The 21987-nt window shown below is 56.5% G+C and overlaps 1 protein-coding gene across 1 annotated transcript in view; it reads left to right on the plus strand.

The window, feature by feature from the left end:
- Positions 1–379: 379 nt before the first annotated feature.
- Positions 380–21987, plus strand: part of INTS3 (integrator complex subunit 3) — a 38802-nt gene continuing 17194 nt past the window's right edge. The window contains 12 exon segments of the mRNA XM_086630355.1: positions 380–524; positions 2911–2994; positions 4169–4252; positions 10575–10688; positions 10926–11010; positions 12612–12678; positions 16491–16635; positions 17580–17709; positions 19368–19465; positions 20108–20299; positions 21098–21185; positions 21743–21822. Of these exon segments, the coding sequence (XP_086486481.1) occupies positions 435–524; positions 2911–2994; positions 4169–4252; positions 10575–10688; positions 10926–11010; positions 12612–12678; positions 16491–16635; positions 17580–17709; positions 19368–19465; positions 20108–20299; positions 21098–21185; positions 21743–21822 (1257 nt within the window). The 5' untranslated portion in view covers positions 380–434.

The following is a 21987-nucleotide window of genomic DNA, read 5'->3' on the forward strand; positions in this document are numbered from 1 at the left end:
CCCACAGGCCGAAGGGGACCCCCCCTCCCGGCCCTGGGACACCCCCTCCCCGGGATCCCCCCCCCAGCGCCCCCCCGTAGGGTCCCCCTGTAGCGCAGCCCCCCCCAGGCCGCAGGCCCGAGGCCCGCCCCGGTCAAAGAGCAGCCCCCCCGCCCCTCCCAAGGGGAGGCAGCCCTGAAACCCCCCCCCCCACCCGGGGTGAAGCCCCCGAGGAGCACTCAGGGCCGCCCCTGTCCCCTTCGCCCCATTGCAGGAGCGGGGGGGTGCAGTGGAGGGGGGGTGTTTCCCATAAACACCTCCCTCCTCATCCTCCCACGAGGAAGAGCTGGGTGGGGGGCATCGCCAAAGCTGCAAAGGGGGCAAAAAGGGGGGGCTCCTGTCAGGCCAAGGCCCCTGGGTAGGGGCTGCTCCCCCCCCCTCCCCCTGCCCCCACCATGGAGATGCAGAAGGGGAAGGGGGGAACAGGAGGAGGAGGGAAGTTGCTGGTCTCCACTCTTCTGGATGCCAAGGATGAGTTGGAGGAGGTAGGTGCCTTGGGCTGGGGGCAGGGGGGGTCCAGGAGGTGGGTTAGAGGCGCGGGCAGGGGGCACACGCAGCTCCCCGTGCGAGGCGGGGGCTCACTCCGAACAGAAACCACCTCCCCACCAGGGTCTCCTGCCCGCCTCAACCCAGCAGGAGACCTCAGACCTTGGGGTCTCCCCAGGACAAGTGGGATCTGTTCCTGGTGTGAAGGAGTCACGGAATTGCCGGTTCCGCAGGGATCCGGCCGTGTTGCTCAGGATCCGTAACGCTGATTTACACCTGGCCCACAGGGTCAGGTGCTCGGGGATCTTCCAGGGCCAACTTCCCCGGTGCCACTGGGGCGGCGGCGCTGTCGTGAGCGGCTAAACTTGTGGGAGAGACTGGTTATTTATGGTGTGATGGAAACAAGTGTGTTTGGGACTGGTGGAGTGGTGCAGACAAAAACAAAGTCATACTGGGTTTCAGTTTTGGGAGAAAAACAGGCTGGTAACTGGAATGAGGAGGTCTCAAGGTCTGGAAGCTGTCCTTTGCCATTTGGAGTGTATTTATGTTCCTTCAAAGCACTCGCTGGTCCCCGTGTGTGTTTTGGGTCCTGTCCAGGTCTGGACAGAACGTTCCCAGCGTCGGATCCGTGCCACTCTGCGAGCCTGGCATGGCCGGGAGCTTCGGTTGGGCTTCAGAAATCAGCTGCGGGCTACTGACATGGTCTCCTGGGGTCCAGGTCGCTCCCACCTGGAGCTTTCCTGGAGAGCATCGAGTCTGGGACGGAGCTGCCATGAGTCGGCGAGCGTGGTGGAGCTCAGGTTTGGTGAGGGTGAGGTAGCCACGCAAACACGAGCACCAGGAGAGGACTTCCCAGAGATGTTTTGGCCTGGCAAGCCTTCCTCTCATGCCTCTCAAACCACTTAAAAGCCCAGTCAGTTGGGAAAAACTGGTTTGGGTATTAATTATACTCCTGAGCGCTGATGGATTTATAGAATCCTGGAATGGTTTGGGTTGGAAGGAACCTCAAAGACCATCCAGTTCCAGCCCCCCTGCCATGGACAGGGACACCCTCCACTACACCAGGTTGCTCCAAGCCTCATCCAACCTGGGATTCCCTTTTTGACGTGGTGCGTCTCCCATTTCTCCCAAGAAGGGAATTCCAGACCCTGATCCTGCAGTTTTCGGATCAAGGGCGTTGTTTGATGCTGAACTTCCATGCAAAGCTCTCCTGGTGCTTCACTGGCTGCATTAAATGCCAACAAGTTGTCTTATTTCTCACCGGGATTTTTCCAACTCTGTTTTCCAACTGCTGGATCTTGTCCTTCCTTTCAAATAATTCCTGTGCTTTAGGTTGGAGATTTTCAGGGCTTTGGCCCAGTTGGTCTTGCATAATGCCGTCGCTCCGCCTGGAACGAAGCCGGTTTCACAAAGGCATTCTCTCTGTCTTGCTGACCAGGAATTCTTTCATTTTCCCTTGGAGTGGGGACCTGGTGACCTCCTCCTCAACAGCTTCTCCGCTGCAGCCCCTTGGATACGCAGAGGAGTCACTAACCAGTTCCATATCCAGCAGGATGTGTTGGCGTTTTGATCCAGAAACGTCTGTGTAGAAATAACCTTCTCGTGCCCAGCTTATTGCCTGTCCTAGGCTGCTTTTCCCGGGTCACTGCTCCGGTAACGGCAGGATCCAAGGGAATTCGACCTCGTTTCGCCGGCTGCCGGTGATCCTCGAGCCACTGCTGTGACCAAAATGGTCCAGCCGGGTCCGCGGCTCTAGCGTGGCAGTGGCAACGCCGGCGACGAAGGCAGAGCGTGTCGCCTTCGCGTGGCAACGGAGCTGTTACAATCATGGAATCCTGGAATGGTTTGTGTTGGGAGGGACCTCAAAAATCATCGAGTTCCGACCCCCCTGCCATGGGCAGGGACACCCTCCACTACACCAGGCTGCTCCAAACTGCATCCAACCTGGCCTGGAACACTGTCAGGGACAGGGCAGCCACAGCTTCTCTGGGCAACCTGGTCCAGAGCCTCCCCACCCTCAGAGGGAAGAATTTCTTCCTCAAATCCCATCGAAATCTCCCCTCTTTCAGTTTGAAGCCATACTAGCATGCAAACATCTGCTCCTGCTGTTTGCTCTCAGCCAGAGGTTGCTCAGAACAGGAGGTTTCCAGGCTGCTGCCCCGCAGCCCGGGATTCCCACCCGGACAGGAACGATGGGTTTGGAGGTTTGGAGCGTTGGCACAAGCCAAGAGCGGCTGTTGCGTCGCTGACTGTTCTTCTGTCCGTTCCGGTCTTTGGGGGGGGTCGAAGTAGCCCCTGCTGGATCGAGGGTGCCCTCGAGTGAGGAAAAAGTGAAGCTTTTTCTTCCAAGTTTGTGATGTTTGGCTTTTTTTTGGTGTGTTTCAGAGACTAGAAAGATGCGTGGGCATCGTGACTTCCCTAACCAACGGGCTGTCGGAGAGGGAAGCTAACGACGCCCTCAACGCTCACGTAAGTGTCGTCTCCTTCCCAGATGAGAAATCCTGCCTGGGTGAAATAACTCGTGGGACATAATGAAATAACTCCGTACCCACCCGGATCTCGGTCGGAAGGAGCGGGCGGGCGTGCTGTTAGCCAGGCACGGAGAACGGGTGGATACGAAGAGGCTGGGGAACGGAATCTGCTGCACTCTCGCTGCTCCCAGCCTGCCAAGGATTCCCAGTTCAAAGACAAAATGGTGCTGGGACTCTAATCCTTGGCTAATCTCCTATCTGGAAGCCAACCTGCAGCGCCGTTTCTTGCAGGAATCTGGCTGAGCGTGCCTCTCCCAGCGCATGAGCGCTCGGAACGCGCGCGCGAGCCTGGGGTTGGCGTTTCTCCCGTGTTTTTGTGCTCCTGCGCCGCTCGGATCAGCGTTTTCCTGGCCTCCAAAGAGCAGAGCACTGGAAAGGGCAGGTTCAGCCTTTCCGTTGAGGGATGGAGCATTTATTTCTAACTCTGCGTAGCCTTAAAATACGCGCCAGCGAGCTGCAGATGTTACCGTAAAAGGAGAACTGTCGTGTGACATGTTAATGGGCTCCCAGACATGTTGGTTGTGGGTTTTTTTTCCCCTCCCTGGAACACCTTGGGCTGTTGGAGCCAGTGGTACGGAGTTGCCTTCCCTTAATGGGAAAAGGTCGGCAACCCAGGCTGGATTTCAGGGCTTGGGAAATGTTTTCCTGCTTGGATGAACAGGTTGTAGAAAAGTCTTGTAGAAAAAAAAAAAAAAACCAACAAAAAACAAAAAAACAAACAGGTTGTAGAAAAGAAAAGCAAAAAGAGCCTGGGCAGGTCCCCAGGCGTAGGACAGGGCTCGGATCTGCTGCTGTTCTTCCCTGGGGGTTCGTTGCTGCTCAGTGAGGAGATATCCCCAGGTGGTGCCACTAAAACACGTGGAAAGCTCTTGGTACGGAGAGGTTTGCCCCAGCGTTGGCTTTGCAACGGGGTGTGAGTGTTAGGGAGACCCTGGATGTTTTCTGTATTCCCTTGTGATCCTACTTGGAATCCCTCAGGGGCTGCCGGGTGTGCCGTTGGCCACCCGTTTGGTGGGCTTGAGAGGGGTTTCCTCCTTCTGTTGCTTCACTGACCACCTGCTGCCATCCCACCTCGCCCGCTCACCGACGGCGCTCGCGTTTTTCTCTCTCAGATATGCAAAGGGACCCCCCAGCACGAGGAGATCTGCCTGGGTCTCTTCACCCTGGTCTTGACCGAACCCGCTCAGGCACAGAAGGTAAGGCCCGCCCGCACCCGTCGGGGAGCGCGGAAACGTCCGCGAGAGATTTTGCTTTCCCAGCAGCCGGGGATCATAGAATCATGGAATGGTTTGGGTTGGAAGGGACCTCAAAGATCATCCAGTTCCAACCCCCTGCCATGGGCAGGGACACCCTCCCCTACACCAGGTTGCTCCAAGCCCCATCCAGCCTGGCCTTGAACACTTCCAGGGATGGGGCAGCCACAGCTTCTCGGGACAACCTGGTCCAGTGCCTCCCCACCCTCAGAGGGAAGAAATTGTTCATTATATCCCATCTAAATCTCCCCTCTTCCAGTTCAAAGCCATCGCCCTGTGTCCTGTCACTCCACACCCATGTCCAAAGCCCCTCTCCAGCTTTCCTGTAGCCCCTTTAGGTGCTGGAAGGTCTCCCCGGAACCTTCTCTTCTCCAGGCTGAACAGCCCCAACTCTCCCAGCCTGTCTCCAGAGCAGAGGCGCTCCAGCCCTCGGAGCTGGAGCACCTCTGGCCCCGCTCCAGCAGCTCCATGTCCTTCTGCTGTTGGGGCCCCCAGAGCTGAAGGCAGCACTGCAGGGGGGTCTCAGGAGAGCAGAGCAGAGGGGCAGAATCCCCTCCCTGACCTGCTGCCCACGCTGCTCTGGGTGCAGCCCAGGGCACGGTTGGCTTTCTGGGCTGCCGGTGCACAGTGCTGGCTCATGTTGAGCTTCTCATCCACCAGCACTCCCAAGTCCTCCTCCTCTGTGCTGTTCTTGGATTCGGAACCGTGGGACTTCTGGGTCTCTTGCTGGCGTCAGAAGGCGCCTGGCCGGCACCCTCAGCACCCAGCAGCGTTTACTGTAGCGGGGTGATGCCTTCCCTTGGACCGTTCCTGGGTCTGGTGCGTCCACGTGGCTCCGGGGCTGCCATCTGCTCCGGGGAATGCAGGGGCTGCCACCAGGGAAGGCAGCTTGGCTGGGTTCTGCCACAGCCCTGGAATTAGTTGGTTTTCACTGGGGGAGGTGAGTGCTCGATTCTTCGAGAAACTGTCAGGCCTTTCCCAGTTTCTGCCTTGTCTGCGGAGACCCAGGACAGATTTGCATGCTGGAAGCCAGGTGTAGATGCCTACAGAAATAATCACCTGGAGTCTAGAGGAGGAACGTGTTCAGTTCCTAGAGAAAATTGATTTTCAGCAGTCCACCTCTATTAATTTCACAGACTGGATTTAATTTCCAAATAACTCTTTTTTTTTTTTAACAACGCCGTGAACTCTGATTTTATTTTTTTTTTTTAAATTGTAGTTACTTATCTATGGGAAGGTGAATATTTTGTATTCTAAAGATCTTGGATGGGGATTTGGCGCTGTTGCTGCGACCAGGGGGTGTTCAGGGAGAGGAGTTAAAGGTTTTGTTGTAGAAACCAGACCCATTTCATGGCTGAAAGGGAAAACAAATGCGCTGTCGGACGGGCTGTGCGTGGCGGGGGGTACCGGGGGGTCCTTGTTGGGGTGTATTTCAGTTGACAGGTGTCCCACAGGATTTGGAAGGATCGAAGGGGACTCTTGGCGTGTGGTTAGGAATGCTGTGTAAATCCCAACTGCCCTGGACCCAAGGTGACTCACACAATGTTCTCTCTTGATTTAATCACCGCCTCGAGGGCAAAGCCCTCTGCACCAAAGCGATAGATCCGCAGTAGCTCCCGGAACCTTGGCATTGCTGGATGGGATGGTCCTTGGCAGTGAAGGTACAGCTCCGTTCCCCAGAAATCATGTCTCGAAAGCAAAACACACTTCTTCTGGGAAGTCTTCAGGCCTGGCTGCGTGCGGCGCTGGTGCGAGTGGGATTGCGCGTCACGTAGATGGCTGTGCTGTGCTCTGCCTCCTTGTTGGCTCAAGGCTTTCCCAAATCCTGACGCAGGCTCCCCCGCTGTCCGTAGGCTCTGGCCTGATCCTGCCTTCTGCGCCGAGCACAAGACTTGCTAATGGGGAGAGGTGGAATCCAGCGGAGGCTCGGAGCGCCGCTGAGCACATCCTTGTTTCCAAGACACTGCGGGAGCCAAAAAGGATTTCTAGTTGTTGACTAGCAGTGCTCTACAGGATGGTCTTCCTCCACGTCGAACAAAATGCTCTTTTTCTCTCTAGGATGTGGTGGACCACAGCTGGGATGCGGTGGGGAGGATCCAAACACCATTAACTGAGCAGAAGGCTCATGGGACAGGTGCTTCCATACACTGGAAGCAAAGGTTGAGCGAGTCCAGCATGCTCCAGCTATGCACTCGCTGGCCATCCCACTGCCAGGGGCTGGGATAGAATGCCCGACACGTTCCCCTCCGAGATCTCCTCTGGCAAAGAGGAGCGAGGAGGTGAGCAGCCTGGCTCCGCGCTGCCGACAGGCTCCGACGCCGTCTCTGCGAGACGACGGGCTGAGGCCACGCTTTGCTGCTGGTGGCCACGTTAATTAGGGGTGGCTGGTCCTCCTGCTCTTGTCAGATCTGCTCTTCGGAGCATGTTACTTTTCTTAGGGAGTAATTGGATCTGCCAGTCTGCTGGGCTCTGATGTCATCTGTTGCTGCCACTTGCCCTGTATCCAGACAGCAAGGACAGGAAGCCAGTCAGTGATTTCCTACCAGGGATTGGGGGGAGTTACTCCTTGCCTTTGCTCCCTGCCTGTGGAGAGGGATTAACGCTTGCCTGACTGATCTCGCATCTTGCGAGACTCTTGGGAGAGCTCTGGGATTGTCACTCAGAGGGCAGAGCTCTGTTTGTCCTCCAAGCCCCTGGCTCCGGGATGCTGAGCGCAGCCAACTCCGGTCATCTGGGATAACCATTCCCACATCTGGTTGCGGGCGAAGATCCGCAACCTCCCATGTCGGCACGGGAGGTGGAACCCAGTGAGGCTGGCAGGGAGGTGGTACTGCTCCGAGTCGAGCGTACCCCGTGAGGCTTCACCACCCTCCTGGGACCTGTTTTGCCAAAAAAAAAAAAAGGGATATCATAGCTGACCAGGTTTGCATTCCAGGGTGTTTTAGCACTTGTTGCCCTAAAAGCTGAGCAGGGGGTAGCGGCGCCCGCTCTGGTCCCAGTACGCCAGTGGAGGCATCTCACACCACCTGCTTGGTCCTCTCGTGATTCTTCAGCGGACATCTGTCCCCGGCGTGCCGATCCGTCCCATGGCGCGTCGTGGCCTCGCTGTCCCATCTGCTCGTGCACGGAGGGGAGGTGGAGGTACCCACTCTTCCTCCCGGAGAGGCTCTTGAAAACCCATCTCCCTTTTCAGGAGGGGGCTTGAGCTGCCCCGTCCCCTCGCTGATGGAGTAAAGCAGTGGTGGCACAGCCCTCCGCTCCGCTCGCCGGAGACCAGCCGGAGCACGCAGGTCTCCTCCTCCCCCTTTGTTGCCTTGATGTTCCAGCCAGGAGAGATTAGCGGTGCCGAACGTGTCCAGCTGTGAGGAGAGGGACACTTGACCACTTCAAATATCCGAGTGACAGCAACCCATCCGTCAGGTCTCCCTCCTCCGCTTGGCTCCTCTGGCTTTAATTAACACGCTGCTCCGGGATCAGAGTGCACGGAGCCCTCCCCGCGGATGAGCGCAGCGCTTCCCTGACATCTCCTCCGGCATCTTGCCGCCGTCTGCCGCGGTGCTGGGTGGGAGGGGGACCTCTCTCCTCCACTCCACGGCTGTTTTCTTTTCTTTTTTCTTCTCCCCTCATTTGAAGCGAACGTTTATCATTTGTTCCTTCCTGTTAATTAAACGGCCTGTGCGAGCGGCACCGATCTGCCAAGAGCGGGGAGGAGACGATGGATTGTTTGCAGCTTTGGTAATAATCAGGAAATTCAGGTTCTCTCCTCACCCTCCCAGCTGCTGAATCCCTGAGGATTTTCTCCAAGCACCTTCCCTTGGATTATTGTGACCATCCTCGTGCCGAAGGCTGGTAGCCAGAGGTGAGATCTGACCTGTCTGAGCAACCGGTCGGTGCCGTGCTGTGCCCCTGGTGAAATGGGACTCGTTCTCCTCTGGCCAAGTTGGATTTTGGACCAAGGATCAGCAACATCTTCGGTGTGGTTTGAGTTCTGGTTTTCTGCAGTGTTTGTTTGTGGGATTTGAGGAAACACGCAGTAGGCAAGGTGAAGAGCTGCCAAACTTCCCTGGGTAATAGGATTACGGTATCTTTCCTACTGGGACTTAAATACTGATCCAAAAGTAAATCCCTTCAAGTGTCTCTCCGAGCTGTTTGTTCCAGCCCATCTCCTGAAGATGCTACCAGAGTCAGCCCAGCCAGCTGGGAGCTAATCCACCCTGTCAGGACAGTATCACAGGACCTCTTGGTGGTTTTCAATGCAGATGTGGACACTGTGCCTCGCACGTGTCAGGCAGGAAACCGAAGCCTGGATGTTTCACCCAGAAAAGCGTGAATTCTTGGAACACGGGAGAATCATAGAATGATTTGAGTTGAAAAGGATCTTCAACATCATCTAGTTCCCTGCCATGGGCAGGGACACCTTCCCTTAGATCAGGTTGCTCCAAGCCTCATCCAACCTGGCCTTGAACACTTCCAGGGATGGGGCAGCCACAGCTTCTCTGGGCAACCTGGCCCAGTGCCTCAGCACCCTCAGAGGGAAGAATTTCTTCCTCAAATCCCATCAAAATCTCCCCTCTTCCAGTTCAAAGCCATTGCCCCATGTCCTGTCACTCCACACCCTTGTCCAAAGCCCCTCTCCAGCTTTCCTGTAGCCCCTTTAGGCACTGGGAGGTGCTGGAAGGTCTCCCCGGAGCCTTCTCTTCTCCAGGCTGAACAGCCCCAACTCTCCCAGCCTGTCTCCACAGCAGAGGTGCTGAAGAAGCTACTGACCATCAAGGAAAGTTACTAAGATGAAAAACATTCATCTCGTCGCTGCTCCTAAGGGTGCAGAAACGCACCAGCCTCTGAGAGGGAAGTGCCAGGGGCCACGAGTGGTCGTAATCCTGCCGTGGAGCACAGGAGGTAGGATCTGGGCAGGGGTAGGGACCTGCCAGCACTGGCGTTTTTGGAAGGAAAAGTTTCCCCTGAGTCCAGGCAGAGCACAGCAGAACCAGCATCCCGCTGCCTGGCCGGCCGTGGCCTGGACCGCTTCGATTCCCTTCGTTTTCCCGTCGGGATGATGTATGTGCAGCGGAGGAAGATGCTGTGTGTTCCTGGCCAGGTAGTCATCTGCGTGGCGACTTTGAGTCTGGCTCTGCTTCGTGGGTATTCATTTAGCGTTTCAAAAGAGATTAAAGGCCCCGAAGAGTCTGCCTTCCTGAATTCTGGGGTTTTGTTTGGGATTTTTTTATATATATGTATTATTTTTTTATTTTTTTTACACAGTGCTATATGAAAAAGGGAGGGAGAAAGCCTGAGCACAGGGAGTCTTATCAAAGAGATCTTCTGAGGCCTCATTAACTCCCTGAAGGAGGATGCAGAGACCAGACCCCTGCTCTCCGGAGTATCGTGACATTTACTGGTGCAAATTAACATTAACACAGAACTGATTAGCAAATTACTTCCTAATCACCCTCCGCCCCCCCGCTGTCCTGACCAGAGGGGAAGAGAGAGCCAACACCTTTGCTCTCCGGCCAGCAGTTTGTGTGGCTGCTGGTGGCAGATAAGAGTGGAGAAAAATCCTTCTTTTCCTTAAGGTGGTTCTCTCTTCCCATAGCACAGCCCCACCAGATCTGCCCGTTTGGACCCCAGGCAGGATTTCTGGATTTCTAACCCAAAACCAGCACGGTAGCATGGGTTTGAGCTGGATGGTCTCCAAAGTCAGCTCCATCTGACCTCAGAAGTCCTGTGTGAGCAGGAGCAGGTGGCCTGGGGACATCTGCCTCTGCTCCTGCATCTCCACGGAGCTCCCATGGTGTTGAGCCAGCGTTGCTGCCGTGACCCCAAGTCCTGTGGGCATCTGCAACATGGTTCTGGTCATCACTGGTGCCGGGGAGATTGGAGCAGGGATTTAAGCGATTTATATGTGTCTGGTTTTATCTGATCCTTCCTGAAGGACCATCGTCTGTCTTTTCTCTTCAGAGCTGTGGCAGGGTGCAGGGAGGGCTGGGATGAGGGGACAGGGACATTCGACAGCGTCCGTTCTGGAGTGAGAAACCTTTTGCTCCTGGGGCTAAATCCAGTGAATCCAGCTGTCAGTTTGTAACACCCCAGAGGATTACTGGCTGGCCCTGGAATGCTGATTCAGGTCACCCCGTGGGAGTCTGCCTGCCTTGATGTTCTTTCCCCTGGGATTTGTTTATTTACCGTTATCTGACCAGGTTTGATAAAAAACATTTTCTGTTATGGTCCTTCATCCGTAACCATCTCCCCCTCTTCTCTGCTGCAGTGCTACCGGGACCTGGCACTGGTGAGCCGAGATGGCATGAACATCGTTCTCAACAAGATCAACCATATTCTCATGGAGAAGTACTTGAAGCTGCAGGACACCTGTCGGACCCAGGTGAGGAGAAGGTTTTTCTCCCCAGAATTGCTCCTTTCACACCATCCAAGCAGAGGATGAGCAGAGGGGGGCTTGGGGGGCAGTTGGCACCGGCGGAGCTCCTTTGGTCCATGTTAAGGACTCACCTTTGGAAGGGAAGCGCGGCGGCATTTGCCAGCCGAGGCGGCCACTGTGCTGGGGAGAGGTTTTTTGGGGGAGTCTCTGGCAAAAGCTGCACTGATCTCTCCCTCTGCCCAGCTGGTGTGGCTGCTGCGGGAGCTGGTGAAGAGCGGGGTGCTCGGTGCCGACGGCGTCTGCATGACCTTCATGAAGCAGATCGCGGGTGAGTTGTGCCGCAGGAGCGAGGCGACCGCCGCCTGCGTTCCCCGCTGCTCGTGCCAGCAGGCTGGGCGCTCTTGGTGGTTTACCAGGGCTGAGTCGTGGCATTTCTGCGCTCGACGTCAGCGCCAGAGCCTGTGCTGCCATGCAGCCAGGTCTGGACAGGCTTCCCGAGTGTCTCCGTGCCCAGCTGCCAGGCAGGAGCAGGGCTCACTGGCAGGCACCAAGCCTGCCCTGACCTGTCTGGTGAGGAAATCTCTCCAGGGAGCATGGAGCAGAGGATAAGCCTTCAAGAGCCTGTTGTTTCCAACAGCCTCTACGAGGGGGTGGGTCACAGAGAGCGCCAGGAGGCTTCTGGCAAATGCTGAAACAGCCAGGAAGTGTCCTGGTTCCTGTTGCTGCCAGCTTTCGCTCCGTAGCGCTGCGCAAGAGCACCGGGATCGTCCTTAGTCCGTGCTCTGACCGCTGGGATGGCACGAGCCGGGCATGTGGCTCCTCTGTAACTCATCCGAGACGCAGGAGGCTGCCTCGCCCCACCTGAAGTCAGTGGCTTCCCCGAGGAGCCGGCACTGGCCGTCCGGTGGCCTGCAGCGTGCTCCCCCCAGCCCTGGGTGTCAGCCCCCCCAGCCCTGCGCACACGCCTTTCCGGATTCGCAGGAACGGTGCCTCTTCCGTGTTCTCTGCTCGGCGCTGGGGCCGGCCGCTGACGTCCACGGAGGGGGAATTAATGTCCCCCCGTAAAACCTGACGTTGTGTCATTATTGTAGGCGCCCACCACGCAGGGCCGGGCAGCCCGGGTTGGGAATTGCCGTGTCTGCTCCTCAGGGGAGGAAGAATGGGGAGGGAGGGGACAGAGTCCTGAGCGTGAGCCAAGCTGCCCTGGCCCCGTTGTCCCAGTGTAAACACAGAACGTTTTAAAAGCCACTGGTGAAGGCATCTCGTGTTTTCCCTCCCTGTTCAGGGCCCCTGGTGTTCTGGAAGGACGCCGCTCTCTCACTTCTCGCCGCTTTTACGATGCCTTAATTGTTATGATCCCATTGTTTTGACTCGCCTGCTTTAGGCGTTTTCCGTGCCCCCCACCCCCCCGAGCCGGAGTCCCGCTCCGCTCACGGCGACGTCAGCCCAAGGCTCCGGCTTCGTGCTGGAGGCCCACGCCGAGGGCGTGAGGCACCGCGCTGACACCTGGCCTGTGTTTGAGAGTTTGGGCACTCTTTGCAGACACCGTTTCCCCTTCGTAGGCTCAGCAGCTGGAAATGTTTCCTCTTTTCCAGCTACTGAATCTCATCCCTTTCTGGCTTCTCCTTTGCTTTCCCGAAGGATTATTACTGACTCCATGTTATCGGAGTTTTTTGGCAAGAATACTGTTGCAGCAAAGACCCCTTTGATCCCTTAACAGAAAGGCACTTATCCCTAGAAACGTGCTGTGTCTAGGAACAGCCGAGTGTGCGTGGTGGGCAGAGTGGGACCAGTCAGGGAGCAAACTCCTTTAATTAACTTTTCCTTACTGGGGCCGCTGGAATCGAAGCGGTCGGTGGTTCTGGCAACGGAACCACGCTGGTTCGTCTTGACTGACTTTTCTCTTCCCTGTTGCTCTTTCGCTTTCAGGCGGGGATGTGACAGCGAAGAATATCTGGCTGGCCGAGAACGTCCTGGAGATACTGACCGAGCAGAGGTACGGCTGGTCGGGAGGCTCCGGCCAAGGCTGGTACAACCCTTAGAGAGCAGCGACCAGGCACGAAGCGAGGAAGAACGCTCCTCATCTGCCTGCTAAGAGGGTGGATGTCCTGCTCGCTGCAGGAGAAGGCAAATTTTGGGGTGTTGTGTCTGTGATGACAGCCTGGGTGGGAGCATGTCCATGGGGTTTTCCTGGGCAGAAGACCGCTGCGTTACCAAGCGGGTTTTCAAGCCGTGGCATACATTTCTAGCTCTGGGAGCCCTCTTGCTGCAGGTTGCGTGTGGGAGGGTGTCCCGAAACCTCTCCGTTAGCAAACCTCCTCTGCAGGATTTGGATGGGGGCCACATGTCACATCGGAGCTGCCCGGGTTGATACCCGTCCCCCAGCCGCCCGCGAGGAGACGGGTGTCCCCCAACGTGCGGCACCCAGTAGGTGTTGAGCCCACGCTGCGGGCGGTGGGGTGGCATCGCCACGTGTGGCTCGGGAGCAGCGTCCCAGGAATATTTTTCTTCCCGAGTTTCCCGAGCTGCGGGGGTGGTGTTCCTTTTGGAGGCGTAGGACGGAGTTAATTGCCCAAAAAGCTTCCTGTGTTTAAACAGCTCCTGCTTCGGGAGGGCTGCAACTTTAATTTGTTGTGGAAGGGCCATCTGGGAAGTATTGTCCTATGGGCTCAGCATTGTCCTTTGTTGGCAAAGCAGCCGCTAATTGGTGATAAGCAGAATTCCCAGCGTCAGCCTTTGGCTGGGCAGAGTCATTATTTTTAAATAACCTATAGCTTTTCACCCAGCCTGCCTAGAACAGCAGCGATTCTCCTGAAATTGCTTATTGCTGCGCTTAACAATCAAGTCGTTAAAGCCTTTATTTGGCCGCAACTAACAGTCCTAGGGATTTTTTTTTTATTTATTTTTATTCCGGGAATAGCTGTGCGAGTGTGCGCTGCCATGAGTGCCATCTAGTGCCCCACCGTGCCCGGGAAGGAGAGACCCTCTGCCGTCTCCTGGGCTTGGCTGACCTTCGGTTCTTGGCAGTATTGGCCCCCCCTGCCTTTGTGCTCAGCTCAACTCTTCCCTTCCCAACCGTATTTAACCCCCTGCCAGCTCTCAGTATGGTCTTCCCGGGCACTGGTGCTACTCGCCGCTGCCACCCCGCACCTCGGAGCATCTCGGGAGCGCTCCTCGTCTCACCAAAGCATGTTGCAGCTCTTATTTTGCAAACAACTGGACCGTGGGAGAAACAGCATCTTCTTAGAGGTGATCTGAAGCCACATCTGGTCAGGGGTCTGCAGGAGAAAGCTCCGTGCGCTGAGTTTTGTCACTTGAGTTTGGCAGAGGAGAGGAAAAGGCTTCGGCCCCTGTTGGAGGTGTTGCCGGAGCATCAGTGGTACCTGCTGTAGCAGCACAGAAATGGTCTGAGCAGGAGGAGAGCTGAGGGTTGGAAGTGAGCCCAAGGGAGAACCTGCAGCTCTTCGCTGGGATTTATGCTTTGATTAGGGGAAAAGCCAGAGCTTTAATTAAAGCCGCGCCTGTGAAGATCTGGTGCCGCATTCGGAGCGTTGAGTGCTTGTTTTAATTAAAACCAGTTACAGCAAAGCTGCTTCTCAAGCGCTGCCCGCCTCGGAGAGGAGGCAAATCCACTACTTCTCGGCAGCCGAGTGTTAATTTAGCTTCTCGCTGCTAACGGCAGCACGGGTGCGATGCATCCTCCGAGTGTTTTCCTTTTCTCTGCCCGTCGGATCAGTGAATCCTGTGGCTGTGGGTGACTTTTACCCCCCTCCCTTTGACAGCATTTTTATTTTCTGCACATCTCTCGCCGGGAAAAGGAGGAGATGCTGACCTGCCAGCCCCCCCGGGATCCCGGCCCTAATTACTCCTACATCCTCCCTAACATCACCTCCGCTCAGCGCCGCGTGCTGCCGGGCCAGCCCGCCCGGCCGACTAATTAACCTGCTCCTGGCATCCAGCGGGATGCAGTGGGAAGAGCCTGGGAAAGCAAACGTTTGGCACGTTTTCCCAAGCTCCCCCTTTTCCCCGATGGTTTAGGGCAGCTGACTCGTTTGCCGCTGGGCCGGTGTCTCTTCAGGTGGCCGTGGCATTACAGGGCAGTGGCACTTCCAAGGGATTCCTGATTTACGGCTCGTTTGAGCCGGGGGATGCTGTGGGTGATCCATCACGCTGGAGGCACCGAGTCGGCCTGGCCCGTTCTTGGCATCCAGCAGGAATAACCAAGCTGACGAGGTCCTTTTTATGGACCGAGAATATTTATTGTTGAGCTGAGATAAGGGAGGTCGAGAACGCGGCACACCCAGCAGACAGGGCGCTGCCGCGCGGCGCAGCCCATGGCAAGGCTTTGCTGGGGCTCTGGATGCGAAGCCAGTTGACTGAGAAATAAATCTGCTTCCCAAGCCAGTCGTGGGCACAGAGCCCCTGCGCTGAGCAGGGCACTCCTTGCTCCTGTCCTTCCCCGAGGCAGGACAGATTCCTGCCGGCGCTGCGATGTCTCTCCCACCGCAGACTCAGAGCTGCCCTCTCCCAAATCTCCCTGGAATTCGATCTTAAGCACATCTGATTTTCCCCAGTTTTTGCTATTTGGTGCTTCCAGCTCCCCAGGAGCCACGACTGCTCTTTTCCTTCTGCCCCACAGTGTTGAGTGGTCGAGCTGGGGCAGGGGCAGATCTTCTTTCCTATGAGGACAGGCTGAAAGAGTTGGGGCTGTTCAGCCTGGAGAAGAGGAGGCTCCGGGGTGACCTTATAGCGGTCTTCCAGTACCTCAAGGGGGCCTACAAGAAAGATGGGGAGGGGCTGTTCAGGAGGGCCAGTTGTGATAGGACAAGGGGTAATGGTTTTAAAATAGAGGGAGGTAGATTCAGGTTGGATATTAGGAAAAAATTTTTTACCATGAGAGTTGTAGAACACTGGAACAGGTTGCCCAGAGAGGTGGTGGGTGCTCCATCCCTGGAGACGTTCAAGGCCAGGTTGGACAAGGCCCTGAGCAACCTGATCTAGTTGGAGATGTCCCTGTTCCTTGCAGGGGGGTTGGACTAGATGGCCTTTGAAGGTCCCTTCCAGCCCTGACCATTCTATGATTCTATGATTCTGCCCCCGGTGCTGCGGAAGCTGCTTCCCAGCCCAGCGTGGGGCTCAAGAGCTGCCATATCTCATTAAGAGGTGCCCAGCGTGACCTGCTGCTCAGGATGCCACCAGTGTTGCTGGATTAATCCACTTAGCAGAGGAGCGTGAGAACATCTCTAACACGGGTGTGCCGGAGAGCGTTCGGAGCCTGACCGTACGGAAAGGTCCTTCGTAGCTTGTCCTGGCTCATCGTCTCTTGCTCGGCGCTGTTCTGGCTATGGAGACCAGTAAAGAGGCTCCTGTGGCGGTTGATGTTACCATCAAGGTCAAGTCTGTTCACGGGGCAGCTCCCTCCACTCACTCTTGAGCGCTTTATTACTCGCAGTTGCAAATACCGTAGATTGTCGTGGCCACCAACGTCTCCGTGGCCCTGGAAATCCGCCCGGCGCTCGGCACGAGCACGTCTGTCGCCCGGCCAGAGAGCTTGGGGTGCGAGCACCCGGACAGGAGGCTGTGATGGGGCTGTCCTGGGGAAGGGAGAGTTGGACCAAGCTCCAGTACGGAGCGGGGAGTGGTCCGTGGATGAACGTTCTCCAGGCTGGAGTCCCTGCCCTTGCTCTTTCCTTTGTGCCTCAGTTTCCTCTGTCCTGAGCTTCCATGTTTATACCACTTCTGGTTGTGTTTCCCTCACAGAGGTGGCTGAAGGTGTTTCTTTTTCATTTTTCTTTTCTTTCTTTACAGAGAATGGGTGTTGAAAAGCAGCCTCTTGATAGCCATGGCGGTGTACACGTACCTGCGGCTCATCGTGGACCATCACGGCACGTCTCAGCTCCAGGTCCTGCGTCAAAAGGAGGTGGATTTCTGCATCTCCCTCCTCCGTGAACGGGTGAGCAGATCAGGGGACTCAGAGCATGGCTGGGAAAAGAGACCTGCCTCCCTGGGGAGTCTGTGTCTGCGTGTGGTGGCATTGCCCGTGTCCCTGGTGCAGCACGAGACGTGCTGGTTCCTCGGAATCACCCCCAGCTTGCACCGTGCCGGCAGTGCTGTGTGGTTCCTTCTCAGTGCAGGCTGTGGGTGGCTTTTGAACCCATTTACACCAGGAATCCCATCAAATTCCAGGCTGTAGAGGGGGAGAGCTGCTGTTTTGATGGGGCAGCCTCGTTTCAGGCTCTCTTATTCAGGCCACCAGGGTTGAAATCGTTCTTTTTCTGCTGCTGTGGCACCTTAGTGCTTGTGGCTTATGAATATCAGTTCCTCCCTTGAGAAGGCAACCAGTGTCCTGGCAGGTTTACGGAGAACACAGTAGCCAGCTCCAGGCCACTTTTTGGTCCATACCATGGAGAAGAAGCCACCGAAGCTAGGTGTGGGCAGAAATCCTTGCATATTCGGTGTCCTCGCTCTGCAGCTCCCTGCCCGTTCTCCCCTTCTTCCTTGCTGGGCGGGAAGGAGCAAGTGTCAAGTCTTAGCTTCAGAGACTGGCTGCGGTCCTGGAGAGAAAAATGTCAGATTTATGGGCCGATTGTTTGCTTTACAAGAGAGGGAACATTTTAAAATAGCTGCTGACCTTCCCGCCTGTCACCCTGCCTCTCCGAACCTGCCAGCTTCAAAAGAGGGGCAGGCTGCCAGGGGCAGGAGTGGAGATATTGTGCAAGGAGTGAATCATCTGGAGCCGGCGCTAAGGTTGAAGGACTCACTGTTCCTCCCTTCCCCTCCTCCTGCCCCCCGGTGCCTTCTCCCTTCCCCCTGCTCAGGAGCAGGTAAACAGTAAATGTGATTTATTTCTTTTTTTTTTTTTTTTTTTTTTTTTTCCTCCTCTTCTCCTTTCCCCAGTTCATGGACTGCTTCATGATCGGCCGGGACCTTGTACGGCTGCTGCAAAACGTTGCAAGGATACCCGAGTTTGAGCAGCTCTGGAAGGACATCATCCACAACCCGCAGGTCCTCAGCGCTCAGTTCACAGGTAGGCAGAGACGGGGCCGAAGGGGAGGCTGGTTCCATCCTGCCCTGCCCACACGCGGGCAGAGCGAGCCTCTGCCGACGTCCCGCTAGCCACGGGCAACCCCCTCCTGTCTTTGCACACCTTTGCAACGAGGCTGCCACAGCTGTCGGCCCGTTCTGGGGTGAGTTGGAGCAAAAATCCTGCACAGCAGCTGGTTTTTTCACTCTGCACACCCCGCTGGCCCAGGTTTCTGGACCATGCTAGAGCGGCCAGGCTCTGTGCCCACCCTGCCTTGGGTGTGGGGGTTCCTTCCAGATGTTCTCCTAGAGGAGAGCGTGCGGAGAGAGCTGTAATTACGCCGTGTCACCCACCTCCGTCAGCGTCAAAGCCCACGTGGCTCCTTCCAGAGCTCCTCCTCATCACTAACTAGAAGAAGATGCTTCCAAAAGCAGCTTTCTGCTGGCTGCAGGGAGCTTGGGAATAGGGACAGGACCTGGACCAGTCTCCTGTAGTCAGCTCTGGCGCTCGGCAGCTTTTGCCATTTTTTTTTTTTAAACGTTGCAGAGACCCTGTAGGCGCCTGGGCTTTAAAGCAGCCTGAAAAACAGATACTTCAGGCAGCTGGAATGATAGATCATGAGAAGGCGGCTGGGCCACGACGAGGACAATTAAATTGTCGTGCTTGTTCTGGACGTAACACTTCCATAATTGTCGCCGTTGCTTTTTTTAATTAACTGATTTATAAGCTGAGATGAAGCTGGAGCCCAAAGAGATAAAGTGTCTGAGTCCTTCAGACTCTCCAGAAAAGAGCCCGATGAAGCTGCGTAGCCCTGAAGCAAGAAGTCCAGAAGATGCAGCAACTGGCAATTTCTGAATGGGGTTTTGTTTCTCCCAGTAGCCTGGTGTGCCCAACACTCAGCGGTGGAGTGCTCTGCACAGTCTGGGTCAAAGCAGACGTGATGGAGAGAGTGTTATATTGATAATTTTCATTGGTATCAATTATTCACTTCTCTAGGGGCTTTCACATCATTATCTGTCTGCAGCAATTCCAGTGAGTCTTTGGAAATGGGGCTTTCAAGTGTTCTCCCCCCGCTCCCCCAGTGCCTGTTCTCCTCTCAGGGGCCGCGTTAACGTCGCTGTGAAGATGTCGGATTATGCGCAGGGAAGCGCGCGGCGCGGCGTTTGGTTAAATGCTCCTTAAGCTCTGTGATCTCCGGCTGCTTCTGCCTCTCCAGAACGTGTCCTCCAGTCCCCTCTCTGGGGGAGCAGAGATAACCCCAAGAGCCTCAGCCCTACCCTTAAGGATGGTTCATGTTTCCAGGGCTCATCCCTGCCTCTTCCCGCAGCCGTACGTTCCCTGGAAGCATTTCTTAGCTCTGTCTGGATCCTCCCAGCTGAGCGCTGAGCCTTTGCATCCCGGGGCACCTAACAAACGTCTCTCTGCCTTCACCTGCTTCCAGGGGCAGCTGGTCAGGGTGATGTCCCAGTTTGCTGCCAGTTTTACCCAAACAGCCCAGCGAAACGACACCTAAACTGGGGCTAACATCCGTGCTCCTGACTCGTCCCCTTCCGACAACGAGCAAACTCCCCGTGGTTTTTGCCCTTTCTCCTTCTGCGCATCAGAGCGGGGACCGACTGGGAGGACTGGGAGCAGAAGCTGACCTCTCTGTCTCTCCCCAGGTGTCCTGCAGCTCCTCCAGTCGAGGACTTCACGCAAGTTCCTGGCGTGCCGCCTCACTCCCGACATGGAAACCAAGCTGCTCTTCATGACCTCACGGGTAATTCCCTCGTTCTCACTGGAGGTCCTGGTGCCAGCACAGGGGAGGAGGGCACGCATCCCTGCCCGATCCGCAGTGGGAGGGCAGAACACCGGTCTGGGCGAAGGGCAGAGCTTGACTGGCGCGAGGATTTGTTGCTTCTGGCATCTAACGGCGACGGGAGGAGGAGAGGCCGCCCGGCAGGAGCTGATGTAGATGGGCCTGAGACATCCATGGTATCCATTAAAAAGCACCAAGCAGCCTTGCAGGGGAGCACTGCTCCTGGCTGGCCGCTTTCCAAGGCAAGCGCTTTCCCCGAACGGCCGCGATGCGGTGGGTTATCGGCGCTCCGACAGCAGCAGCCGCCGTCAAGAGAGGCCGGGAGCTGCGCGGCGACGGCACCGGGGCCGACCGTTATCTGCGCTCGCCCGCCAGGCGCAGCTCCCTTCCCCCTCGCCGCGTGGTCCCGTCGGCTCCACGGCGTGGAGAGAACGCTGCACCACGGCCTTTTGGCTTCCTCGGTGTCCCCAAAGGTGCCACCAGCACGGGGCTGGCGGGGAGCGGGACGCAAAGCGGAGTTTGCCGAAAGAGGCAGGGTAAAGGGTGGCAGCCCGTGGTTCTCTGAGCCTCCAGTAAATCCCACGTCTTCCTCTTTGCCTTCAGGTCCGGTTCGGGCAGCAGAAGCGGTACCAGGACTGGTTTCAGCGGCAGTACCTGTCCACCCCGGACAGCCAGTCCCTGCGCTGCGACCTCATCCGCTACATCTGTGGTGTTGTCCACCCTTCCAACGAGGTGCTCAGCTCCGACATCCTGCCGCGCTGGGCCATCATCGGGTGGCTGCTCACCACCTGCACGGTGAGTTGCGAGGGCCGGACACCAAAGCGAGTCACATAATCCCCTGGGATCGCGTCCCTTGCGGGGAAGGGGTAACCCCCTGATGCTGGAAGCTGCTGGGGAGGGTGGGATTAGGTTTTTGCTGGCTGGGTTGAAGGAGAGATTTGCAGAGCAGTCGTCAGGACGCTGGCCTTTGTTCTGCGCTCTGGATTTCAGTCCTGGCTCCGCGTCACGTTGGATCCTTTGGGATCTGCTTTCCCTGCGTAAACCTCCCCTTCTCAATTTTGGCTTGTCAAGCCTTTTGTTTCTGATTTATGTTTATGGCCCGTCTACGAGGCGTGGGGCCTCTCCTGTCCCAGCGAAGGGCAAGAACACTTGTTACGGATGAGATGATGATGATGATGATGAGACAGAGAGAGATGCCTCATTACTGCCTCGTTGGCTTCCACTCTCTCCACCCTGCCTATCATCCCTCGTCCCACCCAGGACACGGCCGCAGCACTTGTCAAACCGAGCAGAAGCTGCCGAGGAAACGGCTGTTGCTGCACCTGTGAACGTGCAGCAGAAAACACCGAGCGATGTGCGGGGCCCAAATATCCCCGATTCCGCCCCACGCGGCACCCTGGCTGGAGCTGCTTTCAGAGCAGGCAGATTTGCTCCAGAGTTTCCTCCCAGCTCTGAAAAAGTGGGAATTCCGAGCGTCGCCAGCCCCTGCCTCGCAGCAGCAGGGCCCGGCACGTCGGGCGTGCAGAGGGATCGGGTGCTCAGCGCTGTATCCATCAGACAGTTTGTATTTATTTGGTTTTTTTCCTTTTCTAGTCCAACGTTGCTGCTTCAAATGCCAAACTGGCCCTGTTCTATGACTGGCTCTTCTTCAACCCCGAGAAGGACAGCATCATGAATATAGGTACACCACGGAGAGGCTTCCTCCAAACAGCCAGGGGTCAAAGAAGGGGTTAACAGCTTCCAGAGGTGGTAGGGGGAAAGCCCAACAGGTTATCTCCAAACCACAGCAGTTGCCTCCCCTGCCCTGAACTCCTGGGATTTGCTGGCTTGCAGGAGAGTTGCTTTGATGGAGCCACTTTTAATTGTGGTTTTCTTATCCGTGGTAGGAGCAAGCGTTTTCCTTGGGGTCCCTGGCTGGCCCCAGAGCGTCCCTCCCTGTGGGCAGGCAGGTTGCCTGACTGCAGGGCTGTCCCAGGGCTTGGGGCACACAAGCAAGGGCTGATCCTTCTGGGGAATTGCTGGGATCTCCTGCCTGTGGGAAGTTGGTTCTGGCCGTTGTTTGAAGCCTAAGTGTTATTTAGGAGCTGGATGAGGGCAAGGGTGTGTAGAAGCCAAAAGAAAAGGGTTCCCTCTGCGTCCCAGGGGCTGAAAGCTGGGTCTGCAGGCACGGAGGGGCACCTGGGTGGTACGGGCATCTCTGGGGCTTTCAGCGCAGGGCTCCCTGCTCTCTCCTTCCAGAACCTGCCATTCTGGTGATGCATCACTCCATGAAGCCTCACCCTGCCATCACCGCCACGCTGCTGGATTTCATGTGTCGGGTGAGCCTCCCCTCGCTCTCCGGGGAATCCTCTGCCTCGCCGGACGCGTTGCATGACAGGGGTTGAGTGAGGAGGGCTGTGAAAGCAACCACGGGGTTCCCTCTGCCACCAGTGGGACAGAGAGACTCCTCAGGAGTGTCAACAGAGGACAGCGTAGAGGGAAAC

Source organism: Tauraco erythrolophus (assembly GCF_009769465.1).
Source record: "Tauraco erythrolophus isolate bTauEry1 chromosome 30 unlocalized genomic scaffold, bTauEry1.pri scaffold_44_arrow_ctg1, whole genome shotgun sequence".
Lineage (NCBI taxonomy): Eukaryota > Metazoa > Chordata > Aves > Musophagiformes > Musophagidae > Tauraco > Tauraco erythrolophus.